Source organism: Camelus bactrianus, chromosome 21 (assembly GCF_048773025.1).
Source record: "Camelus bactrianus isolate YW-2024 breed Bactrian camel chromosome 21, ASM4877302v1, whole genome shotgun sequence".
In the NCBI taxonomy this organism is placed as follows: Eukaryota; Metazoa; Chordata; class Mammalia; order Artiodactyla; family Camelidae; genus Camelus; species Camelus bactrianus.
Genome location: NC_133559.1, coordinates 11,052,940 through 11,067,293, shown reverse-complemented (window position 1 = coordinate 11,067,293; position 14,354 = coordinate 11,052,940). Strand labels below are relative to the sequence as shown.

The window sequence follows — 14,354 nt, the reverse complement described above, 5'->3', positions numbered from 1 at the left end:
GGGAGAAAGGGCTGAGACAGTGAGAAGCTTTGTGGAGCTGGAGTCCAGGGTACATGTAGCAGAGTGGCAGGATCAGAGCCAAGAAGGAGGCAGAGACCAAATCGTGAAGGACCTTGAGTGCCGGGCTCAGAGGCTGGCAGTCCATCCAGACAGCTATGGGGAGCAAACGGTCGGTTTTAGTCATGAGAGCCACAGGAGGAAGGTCCTTCCTGCAGAGCAGTCCTGCAGCCGAGAAAGGCTCTGATAAGTCCTTCATTCTGGGAAATAAACAGCTCACAAGCTCTCAGCCTAGGAAGGAAAGCTCAAGGTCGATCTGCAGACATGGAGCAGAAGGGAACATGCTGCTCATCACTGTAGGCATGGCCGGCCTCTGGTTTAGGGAAGGACTCATTAGTTCAATTTTCAGAGGGGAAAGAACGTGATTGTCTCCATTTCTGTCTCTTTGGACCTCACAGAGGCTGGTTTCATTTTCAGAATTCTTTAGCTACTGTCCCTGGTAACTGGCTGGGACTGTTTTGGGGAAACAGCACCCTCTAGAGGAAAGAGCATGTGTGAGTCAGGCGGGGCAGCAGCAAACCCTTTCCAGAACTTTGGCCTGCTCCCTTCACAGGGGCCCGGCCAGCTCTGGGGGTGGAGTGGAGCTGATTGTTTATCCGCTTCTGATTGACAACCGTGGAGAACAAAGCTGCCTGGCTGTGGGAGGTAGTGCAACAGCTGGGAGCAGCAGATAACAGCTGGAGGAGGCAGATACAAAGGCTGACAACAGCAGGCACACAGCTGGAGGCGGCAATCACAACAAAGAGGGCTACCCCGAAGCCAAAGTCTCCTGTGAGCATGAATCTGTCGCCTTAACACTGGGCTCTGGAAGCTCCAGCCTCTGTCTTCTCTGTCTCAGGGGACCTGAGAGGCCCCCTCCTGAGAACATGAGACCAGGAAAATAAACCTGCAGTACACAGAAGCAGTTGCTATAACTTAACAGTTTTGGCCCCCAGAACTGGACCTGGGTTCAGGTTCCAAATCTACTTGGAGCAAATCTCTCCGAGCCTTCATTTCAAATGATGCCTTTCCTACTTTCCTTGTTGTGTGGGGGTCAAATTATATGTTTTATAAACTTTAAAATGATATATAATCATAAGACTATCATTTTGGGAACGATAAGCAAGGCTTTCCTTGGGAAAGCTCCCAAAAGCTTCCATTCCCCCAGATATGCACAATCTCTCCTTAGCACAAACAAAGCTAGGACTCTGATGCGGGATCCCTGAAGTCATCCTACAAAGTGAGGAGGTGTGACAGGGAGGAGGCAGGCATTTTAATCCTTCATCAATGTAGCTGGAAACTTAAAGACAATCTTTCAACCTCCCATCCAAAGCTTTAATCTCCTCTGTAGAATCTCTGCAAAGCGCATGTCCAACCTGTCCTGAACACCTCCATGGGGTTCCGGAGTGACAGGGTACTCTCTACCTTTTGAGAAGCTCTTTCTACATTTGTTGCAATGTTCTTCATATCAATCTTTTTCTTGGTGGTGTGAACTCACTGTTCCTCTTGGAGCTCAAAGAACAAGTCCAAACCTTTGTTCACACGGCAGCCCTTCAAATCAAATATTCTCACATAGCCATCATACCCCTCCGATTTTCTCTTCTTCCAAGCAAACTTCCCCATTTCCTTAGCTGTTACTCATATGATTTGGTTCTGAATCTTCTCACGTCTTGATTGTTCCTTGAGACTCAATAATGCAGGTGTGCAATGAACAGAGCAGAGAAGAATCAACTGAATTATTGGGGGGAGGTGGTAATTAGGCACATTTATTTGTTTGTTTGTTTTTAATGGAGAAACTGGGGATTGAACCCAGGACCTCATGCATGCTAAGCATGCACTCTACCACTGAGCTATATCCACCTCTGTGAATTTTTATTCTAGATACTTTAATTCAACTAAAGCAGCTTAAGATTGCATTGCTTTTTTGGCAACCAGAACACATAGATAACTCATACTGGATTACTTTCTGCTAAAATGCTTAAGTTTATTTTTGTGGCTCTGCTTACTAAATCACATCTTTCCAATGCAGAATGTACTCAGGTAATTTTTGGACCCAAATATGTAACCCACCATTTATCCTTTTTGTTAGAGTTGGCCCACTCATCTGGCTCCTTATGGATCCTAATTCTGCCCCAGACCTTGCATTTGCAATCTGTCCCAGCTCTGTGTCATCTGCATAATTGCTGGCCATGTGTTCTATATTTTTGAATAAAATTAGTGTTAAGAACATCGACTAGGGCAAGGCCAAAGATAAAGCTCTCTGGTACATCATTAGAAAACTGATTCCAGGCTAGCACAATCCACTCACCAGTAACACTGATTTTTTATTTTTGTCACCTAATTAGAGAAGCATTCTGTTCCTTTTTCTCTGTCCTATCCCCAAGGACATAACGAGAGATCTTGTCAAAAATCTTGCTTAGATGCACTTTCTCTATTGAATTTCTCTGAGTTGCCAATTTAGTAACCCTGTCACAGAAGGAGATTAGGTTAGCCTGAGGTGACTGTTCTTAGTAACCCTCCGCTGGGTTCAGTGGATAACTGCCTCTCCCCACCCCCTGCCCAGGTACTCACAATGTTAATCTTCCGGTCTAGAATCTTGCTAATGGTTGGTATTTTACATATGTGTCTGTAGTTTGTGAAATGTACTTCATTTTTCTTTTTGAAGATGAAAATTGTGCTCACTCACCCACAACTTAGCAGCACTTCCTCTGTTCTCTAGAATCTGTCTTTGATTTCCCTATTCCTCATAATCTCCTATAGAGGTTTTACATCGCTTCAAGAGTTTGAGGGTCAAATGAGAAGGCACGCTAATGTGTAAACTTTAAATGGTATAGATGTGAGCTTTGTGGCAGTTGTTTCTTTTACTAATATTCCTACTACTGAGTGCTGAAGGGGGCTTTACTTGAGCTCTAGATATGAATTCTTCAAACTTCAGAATTACAGAGCTTCCTTCTTGCTCCAAAGTAGCCAAGGATATTGGAAAAGAGGCTCGCATCCTGGTCTGGCTGAGTAGTCTCATGTGGATGGAAGTTCCAAGCGGACAGGGTAAAATGGGCTCCTGGTTGCCTCCGAGTATTCTTGGATTCTCATCTGTTGGTGATCTTCAATTTAATGTCTACTTGGGTGGATTATGAATGGACCCAACTAATTAAGAGTTTTCCAGGGGTAAGACCATAGGGAAGACAGGATAAGGGGGCAGTATGAAGGAGAATGATGCGATGGTACAGACTTCTCAGAATGGAGGATGTGGAGAGCCTCTCTGTGTTCTCCAAGAAGAATCAAACTCCCCGGAGATCACCTGCTCCCTCCCAGGTCTGGCCGTCAGATCTGGAATCCAAGGGCTCAAGTGATGACAATTCTTTCTCTGCTGGAAAAGTACAAGTTACTCCTTGGGCAGGGGTGCCAGGCACCTTATGTTATGTGAACTGTCTCCTATTTCAGAGCCTTGTCCCACTTTCTACTATCAGGACAAACAGCGGTCCTGAATTTGAACTTGTGCAGACATGGCTGCAAACTAACATACACTCCCAACTCTCCTCCTTCACTCAGTCAAGACAGTTTTGCCACCTACAATCTGGCATTTCTCCCAGTCCTTGGAAAAATGTTCCAGTGCCCTGAGGAGGCTTCGGCATGATGTTTCTCCTCCATTATTGCTTGTTTTTTTTTTTCTCAGTCCTGTCTGTGTTCTTCCCAGCACCACCTGAGACCCTAACCCAGACTGGATTTCCCCAGATATGCAAACAGATGATGATGATGATGATAATGATTATGACCATAATGATGATAACAATAATAATAATAATAAAAGTGAAATGGGTTGGGTGCTTGGAGAATGTCCTGAGGGGCTGAAGAATGAACAGTTTCTGCTATCTTCTGAGCCTGACAAATATCTTAGTATCACCAGTGAGTGCTGACGTGGAGGTAGGGGAGAGAATGGAGGAATCAAGGGTATGCGTGTGTTAAGAGGGATTGGCCTGGAAGGATTTCAACAGGATAGTCTTTCTTGCTGATGCCATTCATGAGGGTGGGGAGGGATCCTATTTCAGAGTTAGAGATCTTCACAGAACTGGTTTTGTGGTGAATGGAGACCAGGAGAATCCTCTTTAGTCTCACTCCCACCTTTAAGGAACTGTAAACTTACTATTTGTCTTCTGTGCCTCTCCTAAGAATTACAAATATCAGATTGGTTTGCAATTGTTCGCTTACTGAACACATATCTTTCTCACCAGGTTGTGAGTTCTCGGAGGGCCAGGATGATGTCATATGCTTCTTTGACTTACCAGCATCTTGTACCACAGTGCCTGGCATATAGCAAGTGCTCAGTAAATATTTACTAATAAAAGGACAAATGGCATGAAAATGAATGTTTCTTCTTCATTCTCACTGGGTGGTGGCTAGGAGTTGGCCGGATTTCTGCAATAACCCTCATTATGCTGTCTTGCTCTCTCCAGATGACGTCAGTTGCCAAGGTGTATTACAACCAGACCACTCAGACAGAAAGCCGGCCCCTGATGGGCCCAGGGATACGACGGAGGAGAGTCCTGACAAAAGACGGCCGCAGCAACGTGCGAATGGAGCACATTGCTGACAAGCGCTTCCTCTACCTCAAGGACCTGTGGACGACCTTCATTGACATGCAGTGGCGCTACAAGCTTCTGCTCTTCTCTGCAACCTTTGCGGGCACCTGGTTCCTCTTTGGTGTGGTGTGGTATCTGGTAGCTGTGGCCCACGGGGACCTGCTGGAGCTGGGCCCCCCGGCCAACCACACCCCCTGCGTGGTGCAGGTGCACACGCTCACGGGGGCCTTCCTCTTCTCCCTTGAATCCCAGACCACCATTGGCTACGGCTTTCGCTACATCAGCGAGGAGTGCCCGCTGGCCATCGTGCTTCTTATCGCCCAGCTGGTGCTCACCACCATCCTGGAAATCTTCATCACAGGTACGTTCCTGGCAAAGATCGCCCGGCCCAAGAAGCGGGCGGAGACCATTCGTTTCAGCCAGCACGCGGTTGTTGCTGCCCACAATGGGAAGCCCTGCCTTATGATCCGAGTGGCCAATATGCGGAAGAGCCTCCTCATTGGCTGCCAGGTGACAGGCAAACTGCTTCAGACCCACCAGACCAAGGAGGGTGAGAACATCCGGCTCAACCAGGTCAATGTGACTTTCCAAGTAGACACGGCCTCTGACAGCCCCTTCCTCATTTTACCCCTTACCTTCTACCATGTGGTGGACGAGACCAGTCCCTTGAAAGACCTCCCCCTTCGCAGTGGTGAGGGTGACTTCGAGCTGGTGCTGATCCTGAGTGGGACAGTGGAATCCACCAGCGCCACCTGCCAGGTGCGCACTTCCTACCTGCCGGAAGAGATCCTTTGGGGCTATGAGTTCACACCGGCCATCTCGCTGTCAGCTAGTGGCAAATACATTGCAGACTTCAGCCTTTTTGACCAAGTTGTGAAAGTGCCCTCTCCTACTGGCCTCCGTGACAGCACTGTACGCTACGGCGACCCCGAAAAGCTCAAGTTGGAGGAGTCATTAAGGGAGCAAGCTGAGAAGGAGGGCAGTGCCCTTAGTGTGCGCATCAGCAATGTCTGATGACTTGGTTTCCCACCTCCCCGTTCCTCCGGTCTCTTCTCCTCTTTTGGCACCCTGGGTGAGGGATATCACCCGGGCTTACCAGAGAGCCCCAGCAGCTCCCATCCTCCACTCCATCTTCTTTCATCCAGAGGCCTGCAGGTAGCGCAGGCCAACTGGAGTCCAAGTTTTCCTCCCACTGTCCTCTTCACCTCACTCCACCTCCACCCCAAGATCCAAACCTCCCGTAAGCCAAGATGGGGGAAGGAGAGGGAAGATTAGGCTGAAGTGGCTTAGAAGGCCTCAGCCATGCTTGGAGACTCACATTAGGAGGACCATGCAGTTGGATGGATAGATGCCCCCCACCACCCACCACCAGCAGAAAGTTTGGTGCTTTGCAGTTGGAGCCCCCTCCCTCTCTGTCTGCCCACTTAGCAAGTTCCCCAAGGCAAGACTCTCTCTCTGATGGGCCCTTTGGATCTGTGCCCTCAGAAATATAGGAACCTGGAATCAGTTTATCCTAGAGTCTCTACCAACCCCTGTTGAAAGCAGCTAGGGTTTCCAAGGTGTGTTTGTTGGCAATTCCTGATTATAACCGAGGACCTTGGTCATCACTCTTCTCTTTCTAGTTTCTCAAGTGGACCCCCTCTTAGGACACCCAGTTCCCACACAGATGCCTTTGCTCCCAGAGATTTGGGGTTGACCCGGGAAATAGAAAGCATAGAGGCACAAACACCACACCTGCACCCAACCTGGATACATCTTCGATGTAGGGTGACTAACGCAGAGCTATTGTCTAAATCCTTGAACCTATCCTCCAGGAAGCCCTGGGAGGATCTGTTTCCCCATGTCCTGTGAATGTGATGACCCTCACTAATATGTTCCCGGGGAAAAAGTCCAGCGCCTGGGCCCTATAGAAAGATGTGAAAATGGTGTCCCAGATTACACTGTCCCTGGCTTCTCTGATTCTTTCCTGCCCAGCCCACTCTCCCCTTTGCCCCAACTTTGGAGGAGGGGAGGGAAAATGCAAGGGTCTTCCTCTCTTAACACTTATGCTCAACTAAAACTAGACTCACAGGGCACAGAGGCCCCAAGAAAGTTAAACCAAATGGGATGAGTAAATTCTCAGACTTCTAGACGACTGTATAGAGCCTCTGGGAATTGGCAATGCTTTGTTAAGGTTTGGGTAGAGGCAGGATTCTGAGGCTGGCAGACACTATTCACCCTGCTACCCCTCCCAGTGCCCTTCTAACAAGTGCCAGCTATTTTGTTAGGCAATGCTGGGAGGGAAGGAAATTATACCTCCTGATCAAGTAACCATGGACTCCCTCAGCCATTCCTGAGACTTGGTATAAAACAAGTATCAGTCTCATCTCTACTCTCCTCTGTCATTAGGCCAGTTTCAGACAAGTTAAAAGGCATAGTTTAAGAGATCAAACTCAGACCATTCCTTGTTCCCTGATAGGGACTGTGGTAGGGCTCAGGAAGGGTGTATGGGCACCAGAACTGTCTCTAAAGCCCCAAATCCCAAGAGTGCTTCCTGGTTTCATTTAGGTACCAAGGAACACTCCCCCCTACCCCAAAAGGTTTGGCATGGAGTCCCTGTATTAATCAAGTGGCAGTTTAAGGTGGACCAGCCAACTGTTACAAGCTACACACTTATGCAGAATGTGGACAAGCATTTGTGTGTGGAGCCTTACAGAGAAACACAAAATCTGGAGGCTGGACCCATGGTCACCATTTACTATAGCTTCACAAGATACTCTTACATTGATCTCTCCTTGAACTCAACTAACTATCTAAGATGAAGACCCTTCATTCTCCACTTACTGTAAACCCCACCATTACGCCCAAGGTCTCAAGGAAACAAGAACCAGAATGACTTGAAAATCTGAAACAGGACAGAAGGTGAAGAGCCAGCTTCTGGACTCTCACCTTCATTCAATGTTAGACTTACCTGATTTCTTTCAGTGTGTCAGGGCAAAAAGCACTGTGTGTGTGTGTGTGTGTGTGTGTGTGTGTGTGTATCTTCTTGTCCATTAGCAAGTTATCCCCCATCTAGTTTCTTCTGCACACAGCTGCTTCTCTCCTGAGGGAAATACTCTTCCCATTCCTCTGCTGTCTAGTCCAAGCCTCCAGACTCCTCACATTCTTGGATAACAAAATGAGAAGAGAACACTTTCTGACTTACCCTTTTTGATTCTCCTTCACGATCTCTGACTTTGCTCTAAACTGCACTTTAAATCACACTCTCCTTTTAATACAACCTGTCTTATTATCCCATAAGCCCTGTCAGAGAACCACGCCAGCCCCTCTTCAACCCTAAATGGTTCTTTAGGCTACACCCCAATCTCCTCTGAGCTGAAACCATCTTTCAGACTATTTGGGCAAGCTATAGAAGCAGGCAGGTCTGGTGAAAATTGGGACCCTGACCACATTAGGGGAGCACTGAGCACAGATCTTAAGGGGGGAGATTTCAGAGGATGGGCAAAACAACTGATGTGGGAGGACACTCAGGATAAAAAGGAGAAAGGTGGTGCTGGGGGCACCAGTGGAATCAATGAAACCCTTGAGTCTTACTTGGGCTAGTGGACAAGAGGTAGGTGGAGGCTCGGGGAATTAAGCTATGATATATATATATATGTATACATATATATGTGAAAGATTTATCTAAGAAGGAGAAAGAAACAGAGATAATATATATGTAGAGAGATGTATATAGCTGTATATAAGACCAAATATACTGAATGTACAGAAAGTATTCAGAGAGCTTAGCATGGGTACAGATACCTTGCTCTGGTTTGGGGGTAGGACTCCCCAGATTCCCAGACTTACAACCAGTGATCCTCATTTCAATAAGGAAGTGAGATACCTGATGAAGGCTTTCAGGTTTGATGATGGGAAAGGGAGGGGTGGAAGCTGCTCTTCAGAAATAAAGAGGCATCGATTGAGGTTTCTGATAAACCCCATGCTGCTGAGAGGACTGGGAAGGGGGAGATAAGAGGAGCGTGAGGACTGGGGACATGCCGTGGAAATCTAGGATGTGCTCCCAGCAGTGTCCCGTCACAGTAAAAAAAAAAATCCCGTTGCCCTCTCTTAAAGTACGCTATATTTCCCCCTCCTCCACAAGGGTGGGGCAACTGCAGCTCCAGCCCCTGGAAGTGATGGCTATTAAACTGAGAAGCTGAAGACTTAGGTGTGTGGGAGGCACTAAAGGGAAGCCTCAACCCTAGAAATCTAAATGCCAGGACTAAAGAGCGGTTGGGCCCAAGATACTCCAAGCCAGAGGCCCAGCTTTCTCTCTGGTGGCAAGCAGCCCAAAGAGAATGCTCTACGCTAGAAGAGCCCCAGGCCTGGTGTCTGGGTACAGGGGGAGGGCGTACCCTTGCTTTAGCTTTGATACTTCTGTATGAAAATGATGAGCAGGGGTACTAGCTGCCCTAGGGGATGGGGGGAGGCTTCTGAAATCCCTACTCTGTGCTTTGCCTCCTAACCTGCCCAACCCCCTACCCCAACCTGTCAGCTAATAAGACCATCCAGGGATTTCTCTCTGAGGCCTGAGTGGAGAAAAGAAGCCAGTTATACTATAGCTACAAGCCAGGGACCCTGCCCCCTCCCGAGGCGGCTCCCCTGGTCCTTTACCTGTGCTAGTTAAACTAGTTTACTTGTAAAATAACACACTACCTTTGCTGTAAAGTTAGCCTGGGCTCCGGGCTCAGTAATGGCCAACTCTACTGAAGCAGAAGTATCTAGGGATGGTTTTTCCACTCGTTGCATTAAAGACTAAACCAGGTCAAATGTACCTAGGAGAAAAGACATGAGAGAGTTTTTTTGGTTTATTTTATTTTTGTCTGTTCAGAACAAGTTACTAAATAAAATGGCTGAATCTCTGTTCTTAAGCCTTTTTTAGAAATCAAAACCAATGCTATTATGAAGGCCTGAACTCACTGGCCCATCTCTGGGAAAGGAGGGTGGAACTGGGCTGTGCTGGAAGAGCTTCTGACCATGTGGCCAGGCCCTTTCTGTTTGCTGCTATCACCCCTCCCCCAACTCCTTTCCCATACCTTCTTTCATTAGCTTTAGGATCCTCTAGCAAATACCTCTTAAACTCAGTTTTTAAAGAATTTTTAAAAAGTTAAGACCTAGAAATCTGAAAATTGGCTCAGCTTAATCCAGGAGAATCAAGTTGCTTGGGAACCCAGGTATCGTCCCTTTCAGCCAGTGATAGCACACCCAACTTCCCTGCCACGCTACCCTGTAGACGTTCCTTATATATCCTCAAGGCTCGATGTGTCTGTTCGTTTCATTGTTGGGCATTTCTTGCCCCAATTCTCAAAGAGATGGATTTCTCTTCTATTATCTATCATTAGTCTGAAAAAGGCCTGACTGTCACTATCCAACTCTGAATTGAAGCAACAGACCCCACGGTCACTGACTCTTGTTCCCCAGAAATGGAAGGACAGAAGGAGAAAACTGGATCTCTTATCATCATCAATAAATGCTTATCTGTAACATTTGGGAGACACTAGTTTAGGGATGAGTCATAAGACAAAAGAGATATACAAGATACATGAAATACACAGTCCCATAAAGTGTGAAGAAACTTGCAAACTTTTGAGGAAAACAAGATAAAATAACAAGCAGCACACAGTAGGGCCACACATACCATTAACAACACGTTCTCAAGAGTGAGATCTCTGCGGAAAACATTCCACAGGAACAGGCACTAGGCAAGGGATGGTATCAATCTAAGAGGTCTGGTTAGAACACATTTGACGTAAGATTCAAGGAAAATCAACAAATAACTAAGTTCCTATTACATGAAAAGTACCATTCAAGTAACAAAGAAATGGAAGACACAATACATGCCATAAAGGCACGTACAGTCTTTCTGGGCTTTATAGCTGTTCCTTCTGGGGAACTCTCCCTATTGCTTGTCAGCCCCCAACCTGGCTACGCTCAGACCTTAGACCACAACTCCTTTTAAAAGCTATGCCTGCATCATGTACGCCTCTTTTATTACACTTGTCACAGCTACAGTTTTACATTACTTGTGAATTTATTTGACTAATGTCTCTCTTGCTCACTAGACTTTAAGTGCCAGGTGACTTTAACTGGGATTCATGTCAGTGTTTGGTCACCAGTACAGCTGGGCCCTCAGCACAGCACCTGCATATATGATGCTCAGTCAGTGTAGAAGGAAGAAAGGAGGGCAGTGGAGCTGGTACATGTGTTAAATAAACATTAAAGATTTAGATAATGTATTTCATAAGGCATAATTAACTGTTAAAAAAAAACAGAACAGATGATAAACACCGCTGTTTTGGAGGAGAGATCATTTCTACTAATTCAGGCCTAGGAAGATTTTACAGAGGAGTTAAGGTTTGAGCCTAGTGTTGAAAGACAAATACTATATAAGTATGTGAAGAGAAGTAGGATCCTTTGTAGGTGGGACAGCATGAACACAAACATCATAGAAAGAAAGCAAAAGGCGTATTTAAAGGATGGTTAATAAACCTAGACTAGAGGGCTTTCTAGGCAGGTAGGTTGAAAAGGCAGGGTGATGGAGGGATTAAATGTCAGGCCACATAGTTTATAATTTTTTTTCTACAGGCCTGGGAGCGATTGAAGATGTCTGAGAAAGGAAACTAACTAAAGTACAATTTATGAATATCAATCTGGCAGTAGAATTGAGAGACAGGAGACACTAAACCAGTTAAGAGACTTGCAAAAGCTTGGGGGAAAGGTAAGTGTCACAGATCCTAGTAGAGTACAGGGGTCAATGCTATTATCAACTTGAGTTGTTGAAGTCTGGACTAAGGTGCAGGATGCTGAGCAAAAAAAGAATTAGGGACAGATTCTAAAGAAATTATAAAGCAGGCAATATAAGCAAGAGCCAGGGGGAAAATAAACAGTGATTGAATTAATCAGGGTTCCAACAGGAAGCAGATGATACACTCAAAGGGCTAACTGGACATTTTAATGAAAGGATTACTTACAAAGGTGTGGGCAGGGTCAATAAACCAACAAGGGATGGTGAAGCACCCAGGGACTTGCAACAGTAGGAAGCCTTTATCAGTCTCAAACCTGAAGGGATCGTCATTGAAACCTGGTAAGAGCTGTAGCCAAGGGACAGGGCTATAGCTTCAGCAGGAGCTGCAGTCTTAGGTAGAGAAACTCGGCCCCTGCCAAAGATCTGCCACTGCCTGCCACTGGCCTATTATAAAATGAGAAGCCAGAGAGCAAGGGAGACTGTGTGATGCTGCACAGAATAGGGCAGAAAAGATGGACAGTGGGTCTAAAATGATAATGAGAGCGTATACACCAGGCCAAGGTCCTGGCTAAGGCTGCTAGGGACGGGCTAGGCATGTGTGTCCTTTCCATAGCCACTGGCTCTCGAAGAACAGAAACCTAGAGGCAGACAGCAAAGGAGAATTAGGAAGGACTGTTAAGTAATAATTCAGTTGAGCCTTTGAAAAGATGTAGCTCCTTCAGGGAGAAGATGGAACCTCTAAGCCCAATGCAAAAAGCTCAATATGGGGTATTTAGACCCTGTGATACTTCTGTCTTGCCCAGAAAAGGTAACAAAAGTTGGCCTTCCCTGTCCAATTTATTTTACTAGACTCATCTCTTCTTCAGTCCCACAAACACCTTCTACATCTCATTTTGATCCCAGCTTAGTTGCTTTTGATTCATTGTTTACTGCTTCCTTATCTGCCCAAATCTGGTGCCTCTCACCTGTTTATTAGAAAAGTTCTATAGGGACAAATTGGCTGAGCCCTTTCTGCCATATTAACTAGAACAACCCAGCCAGAGGAAGGAACCCTTACTTAGTTAATCATCAGACATCTACCTCCCATATCCTCTACCTTCTGGGACTAACCCTCACTTATCTATCACCGGCAGAGGAAGAGAATAAACCAGAGATAGAATCACAGAGAGAGAATATCAGAAAGATTCAAACAAGAGATCAGTGAGAGGAGGCAGAGAGGGAAATTAGACTTCTTCATCAGCATTTTATTTGTAGGTTAGCTAGAGTAGTTAAGAATACTCTGAGCCGAACAGACCTGCTTGTGAGTTCCAGCCTTGCCACTACTACACTAGGACAAGGTGACTTAGGAAAATTACTTAATCTCCATAAGCTTTGATTTCTTCATTTGTGAAGGTGGAAATAGCTACCTTACATGGTAAGTATTTAGCACAATGCCTGACACACTGAAAATAAGTTCTCAACAAAGCTGGCAATTAGAAATTACCATCATTATTATTTGAATGCTGCCATTGCATATATGGCTCTTGCACTGCAAAAAAAACTGATTAAAAGGTATCATCAGTATAAGGCATATAATTATACCAAGGCACATACAAAGCCAAAGAGATATCAGAATATGAATATGGAGGGGGGAGGGTATAGCTCAAGTGGTAGAGCACACACTTAGCATGCATGAGGCCCTGGGTTCAGTCCCCAGCACCACCTTCAAAAATAAATAAACCTAATTATCCCCCCTACCCCTGCCAAAATAAAACAGTTAAATAATATTATAATAAATAAAACATTAAAAAAGAATATGAATATGGAATGTGTGAGAGTAACATGGTTCATTCGAAGGATAAATATAAATTGTATGATGGATGAATGGAGGGTTGTCCTGGGAACTGCATGTTCAGACTGAATGGACTCGTCTACTCTCCTTATGCAAGTCTAGAAGACTTCCCTTAGGAAGCAGGATGAATCAATCAAGTCAGGATTTACTGAACATTTACAATGTGCCTAAGACAATAATAAATTATGAGTAATTGAAAAAAAATAAAGACAAGATATAAGCCTTAACCTCAAAAACCCTACAATCTCATTGAGAGAATTATACATACAATCTAAAACAAATGATCAAATTCTGCAACAAAGACTGTAAGTGCAATAAGTGTCCACAGAAGGGAAAGAGCTAATGGGTCAGGGTCCTTGGGGAGAAATTCATGATGTAGGGTTGGAGTGGGATGGGTGAAGGGGAGCAGAACTTGAGACAGATAAAGATATCTGAAAGAGAAAAGGGAATTGGGAGTTGGGAACACCCCAAAGATGCCACTCCAGAGGAATTCTGGTAAGAAGAACCTCGGACATCAACTCAATTTTACTGAATGCCTGCTATATGTCTGGTAGTGTGTTACATGCTGAGGTACAGAAAAGAACAAGATAATCTCTGTTCTCAAAGAACTCAAACTGTCCTGATGGAAAACTAGGAAAATGAAACAAGCAAAAAAAAAAAAAATCAGTTATTACTGACAAATGCTATAATACAAGGATGGTCACTCCAAAAGGGAGTTTTGGAGCAGTGGGATGGTAGGCACTGGGCAGAACTCTATACAGAGGGGCGGGCGTCTGTGTGAGTGATTTTCTAGAGCTTAGAGTCCCTGCGCCTCCGTCGTCTACTCTCAGCGGAGCAGAACGGCATCTAAATCACAGTGCATGATGAAAAAGTGAGCTGAGAGCCAGGATATGCTTTTAGGAGTTAACACTTGAGCCAAGACCTGAAGGGTTAAGTTGTGACTGGGGAGGGGAAGGCAACGTTGACAGAAGGAATAGAAAATACAATGGCATTGAGGCAGGAGGGTATGACAGTTTAGTAACTCTATGCAGCTTCCTTTTTTCCCTTCCCATCTTTCTTTTCCACCAAGGTTCCCGGATAAAATACAGGCTGCCCAGTTAAATTAAAATTTAGATAAACAACTAATTTCAAAATATGAGTATGT

General features: G+C 45.4%; 1 protein-coding gene across 1 annotated transcript in view; it reads left to right on the top strand.

Annotated features, from left to right (window-relative positions):
- Positions 1-9,496, top strand: part of KCNJ10 (potassium inwardly rectifying channel subfamily J member 10) — a 29,616-nt gene extending 20,120 nt beyond the window's left edge. Inside the window, exon 2 of the mRNA XM_010955630.3 lies at positions 4,488-9,496. Coding sequence (XP_010953932.1) covers positions 4,488-5,627 — 1,140 coding nt within the window. The 3' untranslated portion in view covers positions 5,628-9,496. The remainder of the gene's footprint in view (positions 1-4,487) is intronic.
- Positions 9,497-14,354: the final 4,858 nt, after the last annotated feature.